This window comes from Chiloscyllium punctatum, chromosome 38, assembly GCF_047496795.1.
Source record: "Chiloscyllium punctatum isolate Juve2018m chromosome 38, sChiPun1.3, whole genome shotgun sequence".
NCBI classification, from domain to species: Eukaryota; Metazoa; Chordata; class Chondrichthyes; order Orectolobiformes; family Hemiscylliidae; genus Chiloscyllium; species Chiloscyllium punctatum.
In genome coordinates, this window is record NC_092776.1 from 17,740,906 (window position 1) to 17,761,272 (window position 20,367).

The 20,367-nt window shown below is 40.3% G+C and overlaps 1 protein-coding gene across 2 annotated transcripts in view; it reads left to right on the forward strand.

Annotated features, from left to right (window-relative positions):
- Positions 1 to 20,146, forward strand: part of sh3pxd2aa (SH3 and PX domains 2Aa) — a 309,383-nt gene extending 289,237 nt beyond the window's left edge. For both annotated transcript variants that reach the window (XM_072557306.1, XM_072557307.1), the window contains 2 exons: positions 5,423 to 5,542; positions 6,751 to 20,146. In XM_072557306.1, coding sequence (XP_072413407.1) covers positions 5,423 to 5,542; positions 6,751 to 8,784 — 2,154 coding nt within the window. In that variant the 3' untranslated portion in view covers positions 8,785 to 20,146. The remainder of the gene's footprint in view (positions 1 to 5,422; positions 5,543 to 6,750) is intronic.
- The last annotated feature ends 221 nt before the right edge of the window (positions 20,147 to 20,367 follow it).

The following is a 20,367-nucleotide window of genomic DNA, read 5'->3' on the forward strand; positions in this document are numbered from 1 at the left end:
TTTATATTGTGGTTGCTAAGCCCAAATCTTATATACCAAGAACCAACACCACAAGAAGAGAGTCCATGAGTAAATGTTTGGTATCTCTGGAAGTTAGGAGCTATAAGGGGTCTTGATGTAACTTTTCAATATATTCAGGGGAAATGATTGAGAAAAGGCCCACATTTATTTCCAGAAGTGTCCAGTGGCTGTTTTGCAGTTCAAAGGTTAGATCCAGGAGTGAAGTTAGTAAGCTTTTCACACAAAAGGTGGTAAAAATCTGCAACCTCCTCCTGTAAATAGCAATTATTAATGAATTATTAATTTTAAATCTGAAATTGATAGGCTTGACAGAATGTTCTATTGGAGAGGTGTTATACCAATTTGGCAGGGCAATGAGGCACTGAGTAGATATAAAATCAGGAACAAGGTCCAATCAGATATTGAAGGAATGCTAGGTCAGTCCAGTAGCCAGAGAGGACATGGGCATGAGAATGCTCATGACAACTCTGGAAAACTAAAGTGTCACTATTTTAATACGAGGAGCTTGACTGCTAAGGAGAAGATGAACTTAGAGTGTTGATCAGCACGTGAGAATATGATATTATTGCACTCACTGAGACATGACTGGAGAAATTGGCAGCTCAACATTCTAGGGTATAGAACTTTCAGGCATAATGTGGGAGGGAGGCTTGCATCACTGATAAAGGCAACTATCACTGCAGTAATGAGGGAGGATGTCCTACAAGGACCTTCAAATGATGGCATCTGAGTAGACCTGAGAAAAGCTGGGATAATACTGTCTCTGAAGGCAGATAGAGGAGCAAATATATAGGAAAATCACGTTAAAATGTGAGAGAAAAAGGGTTATAGTTTTTTTCTTATTCATGCTAGGCCAGCATTTGTTGCCCATCTTTGCACAGAGGGTATTTTAAGCATCAACCACATTGCTGTGGGTCTGGAGTCACATGTAGTCCAGACAAAGGTAAAGACAACAGTTTCCTTCACAAAATAGCATTAGACTCTTAACTCCAGATTTTTATTCAATCCAAATTCCACCATCTGCCATGGCAGGATTTAAACCCAGGTCCTCCAGAACATTACCTGGCTCTTTGGATTAATGGTCAAGTGCTAATACCACAAGCCATTTCCTCCACTATACTCGTAGAAGATCTTAATTTTGCTAACATTAACTCGGATTGCTTTAGTGTGAAAGGGGTTGAGTGGAATTTTTAAAGTTCATCCAGGAGAGCTTTTTGTGCCAGTACATAGATAGTCCTACTAGAGACGGGGCAGTGTTTGACCTAATCCCAGGGAATGAAGCCAGTCAAGTGGTTAAAGTTTAAGTGGGTGAGCATTTTGGAAATAGTGACCATAACTCTACAAGCATTATAAAAAGAGATAAGGATTGTGCAGAAGTTAAATTCCTAAATTGGGCAAGGCTAATTTAAGGATCTGGCAAACATAAACTTGGAGTAGCTACTTGCAGGTAGGTCTACATTTGTAAAGTGGAAATCTTTTAAAAGTAGTACTGTGTTCCTCTAAGATTGAAGGGGAAGGGCAGAACATCCAGGGAAATCTGGATGTCAAGGGATATTGAGAGTTTGGTAAAGAAAAAGAAGGAAACATATATCATGTACAGCTCATTAAAAAATAGGGGAGGCCCTTCAAAATTATAGAAAGTTTAGGGTTGCTTAAAAAAGAAATTAGAAGGGCAAAGACGGGCCACAAAATATCTTTGGCATATAGGATTAAGGAAAATCCCAAGGCTTTTCATGAGTAAGAGGAAAGAATGGGACTTATTAGAGACCAAAGGGGCAACGTTTACGTGGAGTCAGAGGACGTGAATGAAATCTTAATATTTCTTATTTGTATTCACAGAGGTGAAAGGCATTGTAGCCAGGGATTTCTTTTGGGACGGTGAGGTTCAAGAACATGTTAAGATTATAGGTAGAGATGGTATGTGTTTTAGTGGGCATAAAGGTGCATAAATCCTCAGGGCAATGTATCCCAGGCTGCTAAGGAAGACAAGGGAGGAGATTGCTGGTGCCTGGCAGAGATATTTAATACTTTGCTGGCTACTGGTGAAGTGCCAGAAAACTGGAGGATGGCTTATGTCATTTATTTATTCAAGAGGGTAACAGGGAGTAGCCAGGTAATTACAGGTCAGTTAGTTTGACATCAATGGCAGGGACATTATTGGAAAAATTTCTGAGAGACACTTGGAAATTAAGCAGGGATAGTTAGCACAGATTTGTTAGGAGGTGATCCTGTCTAATTTAATTGAGTTTTTTGAAAAGGTGACTAAAAATATTGATGAGGATAGTGCAATTGATGTAGTTTACATGGACTTCATTAAGGTTTTTGAGAAGGTTCCAATGGAAGGTTGGTCCAAAGAGCCCATAGGATCCAAGGAAGGTTGAGGAATAAAGGGATCTTGGTGTACATGTCCATAGAGCCCTGAAGGTGTCAGCACAGGTAGACAAGGTAGTGAAGTCATAAGGGATGCTTGCCTTCATTCACTGTGGAAAAAGTGGGGATTGCAGATGCTGGACATCAGAGTTGAGTATGTGGTGCTGGAAAAGCACAACAGGTCAGGCAGCATCCGAGGAGCAGAAGAATCGACGTTTCAAGCATAAGCCCTTCATCAGGAATGAGGATTGTGGGGGGGGCTGAGAGATTGTTGGGATGGGAGTGAGGTTGGGAGGAAGGTAGCTGAGAATACGATAGGTAGATGAAGGTGGAGGAGAAGGTGATAGATCGGAGAGGTGGGTGGAACGGATAGATGGGAAAAGTGATAAACAGGTCAAGAGGGCGGTGCCGAGTTGGAGGCTCAGGACTGGGATAATATAGAGGGAGGGGAAATGAGGAAGCTGGTGAAATGCACATTGAGTCATAGAGTCACAGAGATGTACAGCATGGAAACAGACCCTTTGGTCTAACCCGTCCATGCCGACCAGATATTCCAATGCGGTCTCGTCCCATCTGTCAGCACCCAGCCCATATCCCTCCAAACCCTTCCTATTCATGTATCCATCCAAATGCCTCTTAAATGTTACAATTGTACCAGCCTCCACCACTTCCTCTGGCAGCTCATTCCATACTCGTACCACCCTCTGTGAAAACGTTACCCCTTAGGTCTCTTTTATATCTTTCCCCTCTCACCCTAAACCTATGCCCTCTAGTTCTGGACTCCCCGACCTCAGGGAAAAGACTTTGTCTATTTACCCTATCTATGCCCCTCATAATTTTGTAAACCTCTATAAGGTCACTCCTCAGCCTCCGACGCTCCAGGGAAAACAGCCCCAGCTTGTTCAGCCTCTCCCTATAGCTCAAATCCTCCAACCCTGGCAACATACTTGTAAATCTTTTCTGAATCCTTTCAAGTTTCACAACATCTTTCCGATAGGAAGGAGACCAGAATTGCACGCAATATTCCAATAGTGGCCTAACCAATGTCCTGTATAGCCGCAACATGACCTCCCAAACCCTGTACTCAATACTCTGACCAGTAAAAGAAAGCTTACCAAACGCCTTCTTCACTATTCTATCTAACTGCGAGTCCACTTTCAAGGAGCTTTAACCTGCACTCCAAGGTCTCTTTGTTCAGCAACACTCCCTAGGACCTTACCCATTAAGTATATAAGTCCTGCTAAGATTTGCTTTCCCAAAATGCAGCGCCTCGCATTTATCTGAATTAAACTCCATCTGCATTTCTCAGCCCATTGGCCCATCTGATCAAGATCCCGTTGTAATCTGAGGTAACCCTCTTCGCTGTCCACTACACCTCCAATTTTGGTGTCATCTGCAAACTTACTAACTGTACCTCTTATGCTCGCATCCAAATCATTTATGTAAATGATAAAAAGTGGAGGACCCAGCACCGATCCTTGTGGCACTCCACTGGTCACAGGCCTCCAGTCTGAAAAACAAGCCTCCACCACCACCCTCTGTCTTCTACCTTTGAGCCAGTTCTGTATCCAAATGGCTAGTTCTCCCTGTATTCAGTGAGATCTAACCTTGCTAATCAGTCTCCCATGGGGAACCTTGTTGAACGCCTTACTGAAGTCCATATAGATCGTATCTACCACTCTGCCCTCATCAATCCTCTTTGTTACTTCTTCAAAAAACTCATCTTTGTGATACATGATTTCCCACGCACAAAGCCATGTTGACTATTCCTAATCAGTCCTTGCCTTTCCAAATACATGTACATCCTGTCCCTTAGGATTCCCTCCAACAATTTGCCCACTACCGACGTCAGACTCACTGGTCTATAGTTCCTTGGCTTGTCCTTACCACCCTTCTTAAACAGTGGCACCACATTAGCCAACCTTCAGTCGTCCGGCACTTCACCTGTGACTTTGCAGGGTCCTAAGGTGGAGTATGAGGTATTCTTTCTCCAGGCGTCAGGTGGTAAATATTTGGCGATGGAGGAGGCCCAGGACCTGCTTGTCCTTGGCGGAGTGGGGGGGAGGAGTTGAAGTGTTCAGCCACTGGCTGGTGGGGTGTGTCCCATACATGTTCTCTGAAACAATCTGTAAGTTGCCGTCCTGTCTGCCTGGTGTAGAGGAAACCACATCAGGTACAAAGGATACAGTAGATAGCAGAGGTCCGTTGCAAGTCTGGGAGAGAGTGACCCTGAGCTGATGCAAGGCGGACTGCAGGTAGAGTAGATGGCGCCGCCAAGGACACGCTAGCGTGGAGCAGAAGGATACATCTACTGTATCCGTTGTGTCTTTTGGTGAAGTTGCAAAGATGTCCCAAGTGAGAAAGTATCAGCACAAAGGGCACGCAGGGTTCGTGGTGTTGGGACTTGGAATTGGACGATAATGCAGGCAGTGGTAGAATATGAGCCTTGGTGAGAGATGGGTGCAGGAGCAGAGATAGATTGAGTTTGAGAGATCGGAGAGAAAAGGGCATTTACTCTGGTTGAGTGGAGAATGTCATTGCCCTTCTTTGTACAGTGTTGCGCATTCTTCCAGATAGCTAAGAGTGAACCTATCGTGTGGCCACCTTGGACCAGATTGGCATGGCCTGGTGTCATAGCCTGTCTTGGTTGTGGAACAGGATGTCCTGCCTCTGCATGACCCCATCAGTCAGGATCTCCAGGTACAGATTTAGCAGGGATCTATCAGCAGTTTCTTGCTACATAATCAGTTTGAGAGTGCCTTTCCAGCAGTAAAATAAGTATTCAATAAATGGGAGCAAACAAATATAGAATGACTTTATCTTTTTTGGTTTTTTTGACAGGCTAAAGTACTAAATATTAACAATGGAAACAAGTGAGAATAAATTTTTGGTAGCAGAATAAACTGTAACAGATGTTTGACATTTTTTTTAACGTGTGCTGCACATAGATCGAATAACAATAGTTGTGAAAATGCCAGGTTCATTTTAAGACTTTTGCCAGTGTTCACTTTTTGTGTTGCAATCTGTCCAGGGATTCCAGCTGCCCAAGCCTCCAGAGCCACCTGCTGTTGAAGTGGAGTACTACACCATTGCAGAATTCCAAACACACATTGCTGATGGGATCAGCTTTCGTGGAGGGCAAAAAGCTGAGGTACACAGCACGTTTAACAATCTCCAAAAAGGTTTTGGCACAGCAAAGCTTGATAATTATATACAAAATATTATCACCTTGTGGAAGCCAATAAACTAACAGAATTTACAATAAACTAACAAAAGTAGATTTCACAGATTTATTAGCAGTCCAGTTGGAATATATAACAACAATTCCAGACACAAAATCCTTCAAAACTTTGAACTTCCTCAAACTGAATTCCAAATCCTTTTCTTCACAGCGTTAGGCACCATCTCATTCAAGTAGCTTTACTCTGTATATATTTTGCAGGTACAATTTCCATGAAAACACTTCTCCAGATTGCTTCTAGTTCTACAAGTGGATTTAATTGATTTTGTCTTCTTTTCCATCTCTGTCATGGCTTTGTTCTCCTACAGCCTATTGCAGTAACTCCACTGCTGAGATCATCTTATAGTTCTGACCTTATGTCTGTTTTCAACCAGTTTCTATTCCCTAGCCACCTGAGATCACACTCTATTTCCCTGGAACCTAAAGTCTCAATTTCACATTCAGTTAGGAACTGTCTTAATAGAGAACTTTAACACCAGAGTTAGCATACCAAACAAAACATTTGACAATTTATTTGTGTAGACAACGGCTCATCTGTACTAATCCTATGGAATGTAGATTTCATCACCAAATAAATTTAGAAGCAAATGTTTTATCAAATTTTTAAATCAGATAGAGCTTACCTTTCCCAAGTGAATGATTTTGGATGGCAATTTTCATTTGGTTTCCTTTAGAAACCTGCTGCCAAAATATAAATTATTTTACAGGAGAATTTTGTAATGTGTTTTTAACTAAAATAATCATAGAATGTTTTAGGTGTCTAGCATCAAATACCAAAGAGGGAGATTTTACTCCATTTCCCAATTTGCTTCATTATTAATATCTACAAATTCTACTCGAGCAACGTTTCCTCACCTCTACTATTTTTTCTTTTCTAGACACATTTAACTTTGTAATTTGGTTTACAGAGTTACAGTATTCCAGTTTCTTACAACTTTCAGTAATATATTTTCAATTTGAAGTAGTTTTATAACTAAAATGTGTCAAAGAGCAAGGATTTGCTACAAAATATACAGATATGTACATGCTCTGTGGCACTAGCACCATGCTTTATGCACTATGTGTCTCATTGTCCTTGAAACATGTATATAGTAATTATTTACATATTTGATCCTTAGGTCATTGAGAAAAATTTAGGTGGCTGGTGGTATGTACAGATTGGGCAGCAGGAGGGTTGGGCACCATCTTCATACATTGACAAGAGGAAAAAGCCAAATCTGTCCAGAAGAAGCAGCACACTAATCCGACCAAAAATCCCTCCACCTGCACCACCCACCAAGAGCAAGCCAAATTCTGAGGAAACAGGTCAAGGAAATAACAGTGAATGCATTCAACAAAAGCCCAAGTTTGAGGAACCAGAGTATGATATTCCAGCTGCAATCTTTGACCATGAGCCTGAGACCAGCATGAATTTAGTTGCTGATGAGCAGGCTAAAGAGGATTCAGTTGATCAGGACCAGCCAGAGTCCAGCCAGCAACAAAGCAAACCATGCTCATTATCCACGATGCGAAAAGCCCGCTTCAAAGTAGGTGAATCTTCAGAAAGCTTGTTCCGCGATGACCAGCTTGTCTATCCTCCCAGTGATAAGGAATGCAACCAAGGAGGGAGTAGCAATAGTTTAGTATGTAATCAGGTTTATGAAACTATTACTCAGGTTGATGCCGCAGTGTCAGCATCAGAGACCAGCTGTTCACCAAAATATATTTCACCAAAACACTCTCTAAAAAACCTTCAGTTAAAATCTGAGAAGAAAACTGATGCTAGGAAAGACCAGGATCTTGAAAATAGTGGAGACAATTCCTGCAAATCCATCTCTGATATCAGTGACTGCACCACACAGAAAGTTGGCTCAAAAAAAGACAAGGAGATATCTGAAACGAACGCGCACATAGAACAGAAAGCTGCTCTTAGTCCCATAACCAGGCCAAAGCCTTCTGTGAGACCAAAGCCTTTACTGGTGAAGCCAGAAGCACAGAATATGGAGATCAGCACCATCAGGCGCCAACTTAGGCCTACAGGACAGTTGAAACACAACTCAAAAGGGATAAAGATTGATGATGCAGAAACTATCTCATTGACATCATCTGAAAATTCAGAAGATTCTTTCACTAAAAGTACAGTGGATCTTTCTACAAATGCATCACTCAGCCAGGTGGGACTGGGCCCAGCAAAACCCAGTGATCAGGAAACAGAATCACTGTGTCAGTATAAGACAGTGGATAAATATGAAAAAGTTCAGGACAATGAAATCAGTTTTCCAGCAGGAATAATGGTTGAGGTTCTAGAAAAACAAGACAGTGGTTGGTGGTTTATTAGAATTGGAGACGATGAGGGATGGGCCCCAATCTTTTACTTGGAGCATGTTAGTGGCAGGCCAGCAGAGGGCCCTGGAGAGTCTGTAACTCCGAGTAGGGACAGGTCAGTGAATGAAAACCAACTCAACAATGTAGAGAAAGTGGACAAGAAGGTTCAGGCATTAAATAACATCAACCTTGGTCTAAAGCGAGTAACACCCCCAATTCCTGCAAAACCTCCTGGAGGGTTTGCAAGACTAGGAGGAAATGTGAATGGTTCAGTAAAAATGAGAAATGGGTTGAAACAGGTAGCTGTGAGGCCACAATCTGTATTTGTTTCCCCTTCGAGCAAAGAAAGTAACAGCCTAGCTGCATCACTGAGGAGGAATGAATCTATGATGTGTCGTGAGAATATCAAGTCTACAGTGAATATCCGCCGTAATGCATCTTTCAACAATGTCCGGTTACGAAAGAAGAATGAGGAGTCTGACTCTATACACTCTGTGGCAATGTCAGTTTCAAGCCAGACAAAGGGCAGACCTACAGAAAAGTGTGGAGGAATTGAGTCAGATGCTATAGGCAGAACTTCCCAGAAAGGTGGGATTCCCGTGTCAGCTGTGAGACCAAAACCAGTGTGCATCCAGGAGAAACCTCAGTTCATTCAGAATAACTGGAGAGAAGTATACGTTGCAATCGCTGACTATCAGGGAGATGAGGAAACCATGGGCTTCCAAGAGGGCAGTTCTGTGGAGGTGCTGGAGCGTAATCCAAATGGTTGGTGGTACTGTCAAATAATAGATGGTGGATGCTCTCGAAAGGGCTGGGTGCCTTCAAATTATCTAGAAAAAAAGTACTAAAATTTCTTTTTATATATATAAATATATTTTAATTTATCGATGCAATGAGCATTTTCTAATGGAACTGTCAAGCAAACACTGCAAACCCGCAATGGAATAAATGCCGCTATATTTCAAGTGCTGAATTGCTGACCTAGTGTATACCAGTGAGACTATAACTAAAGCTGATTAAGGATGTGGAAAGACACCTGTAGATGACGGGAATTATGTAGTCTGTCTGCACACAGTGGGTTCTGGATATTAAAGTATCAAAGTGGAGCTGATTATTTACAGCTGGACAAAGGCGAGTTGCACTTCCTACATGCAACAGAGTTACTCAAAAGCCGGACCTTTGAGCAGAGTTGAATATTTTAAATTAATTATTATTGTTTTATTATTTACTTTTAACTGAATAATCAGGAGTTATTCTGGACTTTTTCACTGGTGCCTTTAGCATGCCCAAAGTATATAACCTGAGAAGTAACATTCTTTTTAATGTGCCAAAAATGTAAGTTAATCTGTTCGAATTTCTTTGACTTGATGGAATGGCTTTAAGCTCTCACTGGCTTTTATGCTGTTGTGTGTTATGTTGGAGGGGAGATGAAAGGGAACTATTATCATGCAATGTGACAGATGAGATAGAAACCCCAATATTTGGAGTAGTGCAGAGATGCTAATTACATTGGCAAATGTTTCTCAAGGATGCCATTTTTACTGTTTAGTCACGAGGTTTTTCTGATTTTGCTCATATAGATTCTAGGCACATTCATTATTTTGCTTCAGTTCATCAGACCACAAACGCTCTCCAGGATGACCCTAGTAAAGTTAATATCTCTTCTACTGTGGCCCAACAATACATAATCCTACTTTTCTACTTCTAGCTTGGAGTGTTATTAAGGTGATGTTTTCAGCAGAGCTCCTGATATTCAGAAAGCAAATGACCCCAGCATGCTCTGTCCATGCCCTTTATTTGCATCAAATCTTTGCATCAGAGTATGGATCTGGGACTAATAATTCTTTTGAACAAATAACAAGAGGAACATTTCACACTGCTTAATAAAACACAGAACCTCAGAAATCTGAGAGATAAGAGCTTTAGCCGCAGTTCATTGGTATTGGTTTGGTTATTTATAAAATATTTTATCCTAGATTCTTTTTGCATTACTTCTCTAGATGGAAGATCTTTTGTATATAGTATTGTTGCAAGACACTTAAACAAGGACACTAACAACAAACTTGCACCCTCTTTCAGGGGTGAATGGTGTAGTGAAAGCTGCAGCACTTCCTGCAATACACTACATTACTGACAAAGAAAAAACAAAATGTGGTTCAGAGCCCCATGACTGGATAACTAACACTGCAATCCACATTAAACATGAAAGCACGTGGCCCTGGATGTTGGATTCAATAACTGAATTACACATCAGTATGATAGTACATTAATTGGGTTTCATGTACGTTGTCAAATGTAGCTATGTGATTTTCTTTGAATGGAAATAAGAGACACCAATTAAAAATTACCATTACTTTGCAGCAGCTCTGAGTGATATGTAGGCTAGGAACTTTTAAGCTGAAAGGATATAACGCTTCTTCATGAACTTGACTAGATTACTCAGCTAATAAGAAGAGAAAGTGCTAGAGAAACTCAGCAGAGCTGACAGCATTTGTGAAGAGTTAACACTTCATGTTCAATTGGCTTCTTCAGGACAGTTTTATTCAGCACTATATTATTCATTGTCATTTGGTAAAGCTTGTTACTGCCAGCAGTGCTTTACTGCCTCTACAGATGTACTACTGGAATGCAAATTAGTACATTCACAGTGGATGGTACAATCATTTGGGGACTGAGAATGGTCCCACTTATTGGACTATTGTGTCACACCCATCTTTTGAATGTGAGTAGTCTTTTTCGTTGGCATGTTGTTTGTTCAGGAATAAAACACTTCTTCAATAGTGTAATGCATATGTGTAGTAATTCTTGATTTTATACAATAGTACAACACAATTTGGCAGGAATTAAAGTTTTCAGAGATGTGCTGAGTAGATCCCACTGAAAACATGACTGAACAGCATACATCTTAACCACCAGTTACTGCCAAATTAGATTTACTGAGTTATGATGTTGTGATTGGCAGCATTCCTTCAAACTAATTAGGTGATTTTAGCATAAAGATTTGTACAATGTTTCTGGAAGTAGCTTCGAGATTTGAAAAAGCTACTTACCTAATATTGATTTCTTTCACATGCATACAACAGTTAAAGATGGATTTTATATTCTTCAATGCATCTAAGCGATAAAACCAAACTATCCATTTATCTTACATGAATTTTTTGTCAGCCTACTCCTAATTCTTCTCGTTTCAAACTTTTACGACAGTTAGTTTAACAAGGGAATTTTGTATAATCAATAGTGAGTTACTGTAATCCTGAAGTATAGGTAGATTGTACTCATAAGCATAGCAGATAGTTAAACTCAACACTAGTCATTTCAGTTTTATATTACTGTATCAAATAAAATAAGTTACTTTCATTTTCTATAAATCCTTCATCAAAAATAAATAAAAGTAAGGAAAAGTGCAATATAGAATTGCTGTAAATTATTGAGGGTAAATGCTGATATCAGGCAGTGACTGGATATTTAATTAAGGTTAATTGATGTGTAGCAGGGTGTCTAACACATTGTGTAGGGGAAAACTAACAATATATCTAGGAATAGCAGGGTGTATTATCAGCAAATATTTCATGAAAAATGAATAAGCCTGGTAGAATCAGCTTTAGTGGGCTGGGCAAATCACAATCTTGATCAGGTACTGTTTTTGCAATTCTGATTCTAATCTGGACTAGGAAATTCAGAACAAGATGCTTTTAAAATTAGCTTATGCAATGAAATACTGATGATTCAGTAATCTTATTTTAAAACAGTATTGTCCCAGTGGATAATAGTACTGTCTGCTACCACTGTGCATTTATTATGTCAAGCAGTGCTCCTAAAATATCAGAGTTTACAAATTAATGGTGTTTTCAGCTATTGATACAACTGTGTATTATAGGTACAGCACGTTGAGCCTGGGTATCCAATAAATGAGAAAGAAAATGTGCTGACAGAATGAGGTTTGAAGGAGCTGTTCTTATTGTGGAATGATAAATAGCTTTGGAAATTGAGAGTCAGGATTCACTTTCCTACCCCTTGGTTCAGTTTTATTTCTGCTGATTGTAAAGAGCAGGGAGAAAGTAAGCAAAAGACATGATGAGATTCTCAAATTGTTTCAGCGCAAAATTGGCTTTTCAACTATGATTTCAAGACCTGAGTAGTAGGAGCTACAGCAACAGAGAAAACTCTTCCAAAAGATAGCACCACATTTCAGTCATGGTTCAGGAGCCATGTAAACCTGCAGAACTCTATATTGTTGCTTTGGCCAGGAAACTGAACAAGGATTTTTTGGTGCCAAAGGAACAAAATTCAATGGCACTTGAAATATCTTAATGTTTAACGTTTAAACGGCAAGAACATGATTTCCTCTATGCCATAATTCAGTAATATTTCTGAGTATCCACAGTTGTTCGCTCAAAGGTATTTGGCATCAAAACCAACCAATATCAGGTTTTTAGCTCCCTCAGCATTCCTGTCAGAGACTCTTCTTCCTCACTGGAGGAGACAGGTGCCATCACTTCCTCATCTCACACCATCATTGAACTCAGTTATGCAGGATGCAGCAAATAATCACTTCTGGAGATCCTCTCAATGAGTACTGGAGTGCTACTCTTGGGTGGTTCAGGCAGTGGAAGAGCATCTTCAGACCACTTAGCCTGTTCAATGATGGCACCAGTGGATGCATTGTAACATTGTTCACCGTCAGCTTGAAGGTTTCACACCACCTGTGACTTTAGGGAGTATGCCTTGTCACCTAGAAACCAGCTTTGGAGATAATCTGGAGGGTGTGGGTAATTGTGCAAGATATCAAGGATTTGAAAGCTTCCTGGGCAATGGCTGTACACTGACGGAGTGAACCCCATTCAGTTCAGAAATTTGGCTTAGCTCTGGATGTCACATGCATTCAATTATTCACCCGCTGTATCTGAGGGAACCAACGTTGGCTGTAAGTCTGATTGCTCAAATAGCTAGGCTGTCTGTATTCATGGTGAACTAGATAAAATGTATTGCTTTCATAAAAAGGGCATTAGTAAACTCTTGAATGCACTTAGATTAGTTACAGTGTGGAAACAGGCCCTTCGGCCCAACAAGTCCACACCGACCCACCGAAGCGCAATCCACCCAGACCCATTCTCCCAAATTTATCCCTTCACCTAACACTATGGGCAATTTAGCTTGGCGAATTCACCTGACCTGCACATTTTTGGACTGTGGGAGGAAACCGGAGCACCCAGAGGAAACCCGCACAGACACGGGGAGAATGTGCAAACTCCACACAGTCAGTCACCTGAGGTGGGAATTGAACCCGGGTCTCTGGCGCTATGAGGCAGCAGTGCTAACCACTGTGTCGCCCACTTGTAGACTACAATTGGAAGATAACTCAAGTCGCCAATTGAGGTTTGAAAGAAGCCTGCGATGACTAAGTTCAATGTAGCTGTAATCTTCAGCATTGCAGGCATAATACTTCCTCCCCAGCTGTGTGGCTGCAGATATGCTCAGAGGAGGTGACTGATGATAGATGATGGCTTCTCTAGTCATGCAGACACACCTGCAGCACTGCTTTTCACTTGTCTGCAGGCACCTAGAACACTCAATATATACACTTTCTCAGTAGACTGCTCTATGGTGCTGAAGACATTCAAGCACTGCTTGCATTTCTGTAATGTAACTCCCTGAACTTTTTGTCTCCAATTCCACTGTCATGACACTTTCTGCTCCTCCTCCTTGTACTTCTCAGTCTTAGCAAAGCTGTAACAATGCTGAGTTAAGTAGATCAAATATCTAACTTGGAAGTACTGACCCGTTAAGAAATATCAGAAATGAGATGTATACCTCCTCTGGGCCTCATCAAGCTGCTCATCTTGGTGAAAGCCTGCCTACAATCACTTCTTCAATGTGAGGGGCATCCTCCATGACCCATGACTGGAGTTCCTCTTCCTGAGGCTGCCATCTGCAAGGTATTTATGTCCTTCATATGACTATATGAAGTACGCCGCACAGTCCATCATGTCTGCTCTGCCTTCAATAAGATTATGGCTGATTCACTTCCCACATTTTCCGCATAATCTTGATATCCTTTACTGATTAAAAACCTGTCTACTTCAGCCTGAAAACCTGCACATGTAAAGAATTCCATTGGTTCACTACCCTCTGAGAGAAGAAATTCCTCTTTGTGTTTGTCTTTAATACGTGACCCCTTACTCTGACATTATGCCCTCGGGTTGTAGATTTTCTCACAAACTGAAACCATCTTTCTACATCTATCTTGTCAAGCCCCCTAAGGACTGGCAGCTTTTCAGTTCTCTGGATCTCTTCCAGAATCTAAGAATTCTTGGAAGACATTACCAGTACATCCACTATCTCTGTGGCTACTTGCTATAATATCCTATGATGCAACCCTCCAGGTTGAGGGGACTTATCAGCCTTCAGCCCCATTAGTTTCCCTAGTACTTTTTCTCCAGTGATAGTTACTGTGTTTATTGCCAACTCACCCACCTTCCATTTCCCTCATGGCCTCACTTTCTGCATCTTGATTATTTAGTACTTTTGAAATGCTATTCATGTCTTCTACTATGAAGACTAATGTAAAATGTTCCTTCAATGCCTCTACCATTTCCTGGTTCTCAGAAATTATTCCCCGAGCTTTATTCTCTAAGGGGCCTTGTTCACTTTGGCCTCTCTCTTCCTTTTTGTGTACTTAAAGTTCTTGCTAAAATTTTTCATATTATTTGCTTGCCTCAAAGATTATTTTCTCCATTTGCTTTTAGTTTAGCTCAGTTGGCTGGACTGTTAGTTGACAGAGCAGTGTGATGCCAACAGTGTGGGTTCAATTCCCAGCACTGGTTTGAGGTTACCATGAAGGACTCTCCTTCTCAATCTCCTCCCTCACCTTGGCCCTCAGGTTAAATCACCACCGGTTGTATCTCTCTAATGAGAGAGCAGTCCCTATGGTCTGGTAATACTGTAGCGATGCAACAATGTCCTCATTATCTCCTACTTTATTCTCTGTCTTACAGTATAGCTGCTGTTAGGGGCCAAGTGAGTACTCCCACCATTGTCTTATTCCCTTTGTTATTTCTTACCTCCATCTATATGGATTCTAAATATTTTTTATTTAATCTATTTTTCTAACCAAAATGGATTTTAAATCTTCTACATTTATCCCAAACACCTGCTCATCTCTATTTCGTTTAAACGCTGACTGCAGCCCTAGTTATTCTATTTACTGGGATATTATGTCGTAGCATGTTTGAAGTAAAACACATCCCACTTGAACAGTTCCCTTCCTCAACAACTCCTTTCTGGTCCAGTCAATGTCATTGGTACCAATGATGATAACTGGATTCCTTCACTCCCACCTCAGATTCCTCTCCAGCCCTGAAGAAATGTCCTTAACCCTTGCACCAGAAAGGCAGCACAGCCTGGTTATGACTGCAGAGGACAACATCTGTCCCTCAGATTATACTGTCCCCTACCGCTGTTATGTTCCTATTTCCTCCCGCATTTGAATGGCTCCTTGAACCTGGGAGCTGTGGTCAGTTCACCCATCTTCCCTCAGTCCTCATTCTCATCCACAAAGTTTGGATGAACCACATAACAGTTGGATATTTACAGGGCTGAGCTCGTCGAACGCTATCCCCTGGTCCCCCATACCTACCATACTGCAGTCACACTTGGCTGTCCCTGATGACTGATAAAATTTTAAATACCAAGTCTGAAGGATGTGTCGACCTCCTGGAGCAAAGTGTCCATATAACTTTCCCCCTTCTTGATGTGGCACAGTGTCTGCAACGGGGACTGCAGTTCTTCAACTTGGATCCAAAGTATCTTGTGCTCCACACAAACTATACGTGTTCGCCATCGATATTTTGGTGTGCAGCAGCTTCTACATGTTGCTGCAGCAACACATCACCCGAACTGCAATACTATCCCAGCTGCTCTTTTCTGCTCTTTTCAGCTGCTCTTTTCTGTAATTATTTTACACCAGTATCAATCTTGTACATAACAAGCCATTTTTAAGAAAAAGAGATGAAAGAAGTCTAGAGACCTAAGCACAAACTGAAAACCTTACTTTTAGTTTAAATAATAGATGTACTCATCAATCCTACTCACCAATGAGCATGTTTTCCCTGCACCTACATAGTGTTCCGATTGGTGATGTCACACCATTGCTAATCTCACAGCAGATTGGCCTCTCAATTGGCTGATAGCCTTCTGTGTGATCATCAATTTATATAGGAGACATAAATGTTCATGAATGATTATGAGGTCTGTAGAACTGCCACACCATGAATTTATTAAAATCTCTAACCCCTTCTTATCTGAAGAACTGTTTCTCCGTCTCAGTGAGAGTTAAAAACGAATGTTCTAGCAGTGAAAACAGCTTCTCGTTGAGATTGCCCTAAGTGTTACTGTTCCTTAATTATTGGTCAGTTGTTATCTACAACCTGCAATTATTTCAGCAGGGGCCTTTTTTACGTTCACAGCTTGAATGATGGGTCAAAAAGGTTACAAAAGGATAACTTTGATTTGGATTTTGCATATTCTTTTTATAAAGGACCAAGTACTTACAATGCTTTTAAAGTTTGAATGTGCTTTCATGAATAGGAGTGTTTTCTTTTTAAGCCGTAGTAAAGTCTGCCATAGCTATTTAGTTCTTTAATTTATTCCATTTCAACATTGCCCTTGTGGTCTGTGTATGGATGTGTTGGCATAGAGAGTGAAAGACGAAAGGATGGTGGGTGAGTTGGCATTAAAATGACATGGAAAGTTATCAGGATTTATTGGGATGATGAATGGCTTTGGTTGGTACTAGATTGGCCTGGGGCTATCAGGGGCCATTGGGTTGGATGAGAGGAATGAGTGGCATGTCTGGGGCATGGCAGGTGTATCGGAAATAATGAGGTGTAAATTTTGAGATTTAGAGGGCAGAATATTTAATTAAACAACTGTAAGGAAGTTCTGGAGAACTGTTATAGGCCTTTTAAAAAGGCCACTTTTGGCACTCAGCCCCCGTGGTCACCTCCAATCTGCGTTCGAAGGCAGTGGGCCTGACAGTTCCCACACCCACCTTCAGATGAAAATCAAGTCTGACAGGGCTTTTTTTTCAAAAGTGGATGTAGTGAGCTGGGAAATTAGTGATCACACTAACCACTTTGGGAGCAAAGTTCAGCTGCACATCTTCTTGCTGTCATATTCTGCAAAAAGGATGAAAACTATTTCCTTTTGCATTTCATTGTTTTTCAGATGTGTATGATTGATGGTTGGTATTGTTGTTCTGTTAGTGATTATCTTTCATTGAGTGCTGGCGGATCTCAAGGGTAGACAAACTGCTTATCAATACTCCAATGCTCTTCAAATATATGGTTATAAATTGAGAGATTATGGATTTACTGCTATTATCAGTTCAGGTTTCCTGCAAACTTGTTCTAAGTTAGTCTGAATACCAAGCTTGCTCGTCAGTTTCTGTGGCTACAACCTCAACACTGACCTTCAATTCTAGACAATAAATTTTTGAACTTATAACTGTACATGTACAATTGTTGTGATTTAGTTGTTTCTGTACAATCAGTACCCTTATAATAATATCACAGTATTTAAACTGAACAGATAATAATTGTTCCTCCATTAAAATAGATGGTCTAAAGTGTAAGGTTTTGAAACTAGGTCTTCACATTTATTATCCACTTTTCAGTTCCCTTTGGAATGTCTTAAATTGAACTTCTAAATGTTAAATTCTATTTGAGAAAGGAGGTACTTGTACTTATTCATACATATGTGTTGTGCACAAAAGCAGGCTGTTGGCTAACAGTCTGCTACTGCTTCATTTTGGACTGTTTTCTTGGCATTTCCTTCCACTCTTGAGGTAGGGCAAATATTAAGTCCAATGTTTTTCTTGTTCTAATTGCAGGACCATGGGGAAAAGAATTAATTAGAATAATATTTCAAAGATTTGGTTTAATGGGCCAAAAGAATACAGTCTGTGCTGTGAAATTCTCTGCATTTCTCTCCCATTGTCTTATCTGCTGGACTTGGTGATTTAAAGTCAGGCACAGCCATTTTTTAATAAGGCCACCTTTCTTCATGAGTTCATTTGTATATGGTTCTAAATGGTGAATAGCAGTTGGTTAGTCAACATGAGAATCTCACAAGGAGGAGAAAGTGAAGACTGCAGATGCTGGAGGGATAGAGCTGGAAAAGCACAGCAGGTCAGCCCGAAACGTCGATACTCCTGCTCCTTGGATGCTGCCTGACATGCTGTGCTTTTCACTCTCGAATGAGAATCTCACACATAAACCCATCCCCATCTTTCCTTATATTTATGTATAAGTTACTGGACAAGCTTTAGGAAAAGGTGCCCTGACTGAATTATTTGGCTTCCTCTCTGGTTGATGGCTGTTAAAGCAAAAGCTTATGCCCCATCATTAGCCTTAATTATAATTAACCAGTCAGGATTATACCAAGGAATAATTAAGTATACTGGACAATGTATCTGCCCACTAATCCAGTAAAGGCATCATATATTAATAACACAGTAGCTCAAGAAGACTGAAAACTTTGTGTCTAATTTTCACTTCCATTATCAATAGAATCCTTTTTATCAACAGTTCGTTGAATAGAATTTAAACTGTCCTGCTTCAGGTTGCGTTCTTATTGTTACACATTCCTCAGGAGGCATGCAGAGATGTTTGCTTAATTCATTTGACAGTTTGCAAGACAGTTGTGGTCTGTATATTGAAACGGCTTTTCTTGTATACAGAAGGAGACCAATAGATATACCATATGATGTGGAAATACACCTTTGCAGTCTTTTAAATTGTATTCAATATTCAGAACCTGATATCAAACTGCAAAGCAACTTGAGTGTGACTAATTCTAGGAATTCATTCATTATGTTTATAAGTATATGGAAATACTGAGAATTAAAGTTAGAATCCACATTCTCAAAGGTTGCCAAAAATTGGAATAATTTAATAAGCCAAATAATGAAGATAAAATTATTTAAACTATGTAATCAATCTATGGGAGAGACAATAGGTCAAGGCATTACATATCATACTCCAATATTGGGTAAATTGAGAGTCCCAAATCCACACTTGCCAAGTGCCAAATCGGTACAGTGATATTCCCAGAGTTAGCATTCTAATTGGTTGCCTTCAAGCTCACTGTCTTGGTATACATGTCAGGCAGGATGTAAATGCTATTAGCCAAATCAGAAATCTGACAGCTGTGACACCTAAGCATTCCCAATAGTAGAGGTGGGTGTGAGCAAGCTCCATCTCTTTTCAATAATTTCCAGAGAGTGCCTTTGAAGAAGCACATGGAAAATGGGTATGGATCCATAATAAGGGTACATATAGTTTCCATATTCTGTTTGTTCTCCAAACAACCACATATGATTTGTATTGACCAAATTGGATTGGGTGTATTTTTGTCTTTCATAACGTGCAGATAATACTCCTAGCTTCTTTAACATTTCTAAGATAGGTCAGTGTTAGAACAGAATACGGTCTTCTAAGATAGGTCAGTGTTAGGACTGAGTACAATCTTGGGGCAGTATTTGTGTCCAGTACTGATGTACTGTTCATCATTTTATAGTTCAGTGGTAATTATCTCGGCCATTGAAAACATAAATTGCTTTTCCTTCAAACTCATTGTTTCAAATCCATAACATTGCCCTTTTCCTAAGAGGTGTTGATTTGTGAAACATTTTGTGTACTTTTCTAAAATGTCCACTTTGTTTCTGTAACTCCCCAGAACAAAGAGAACAATAAATTTGGAACATTTTTAGTTAATATTTGTATTAGTGTCTTGTTTGTATGTGAGACAAAATTCTTCAGAGCAGTTGGTTATACATTGGCCAACAGTTTGAGATTTTACTGTGCTCCTCATTGGACTCCTAATTATTTTGTGCTTCCCAAGCCTGTAAATTTAAGAATCTACTCTGAAAATAGTTTATGATCTCCTGTTGGTATTTAGCAAATCTGCCACATATTGTGTTTTCTGCCACTTTATTTAAGGAGCAGCCTTGTGGTTCTGGGGAGCAAGTCCCACCTGGAGATACCTTGTGGTCTTAGATGTTGATATCTTTTTCTATGTTTAGTAACAAAGTAGCTGAACACCTAGTTGTTTCTTCACACTACTTTAGCAAGTGATACATTATTTCTCTTTGTATTTATATGATATCAGCATGTGTAGTGTGCAATGATGTAATTAAACATGTGAACTGTTCATCTTGGTGTCTGCCTTTCTTTGCAAGTGCCTTTCAATATGTAGCAGATTTTGATGATAGGATGATAAAACAAAGTGTAAAGTTATTGGAAGCTGAGAATATGATCCACAAAATGAACTGGTCTGGGTGACCTCCTTGCTTGGATGGCAGAGATTTCAACTGGATTATGCTCAGCCTGTCTGTCCTAACATCCCAGCTGTTTCGACTACTAATGTAACTG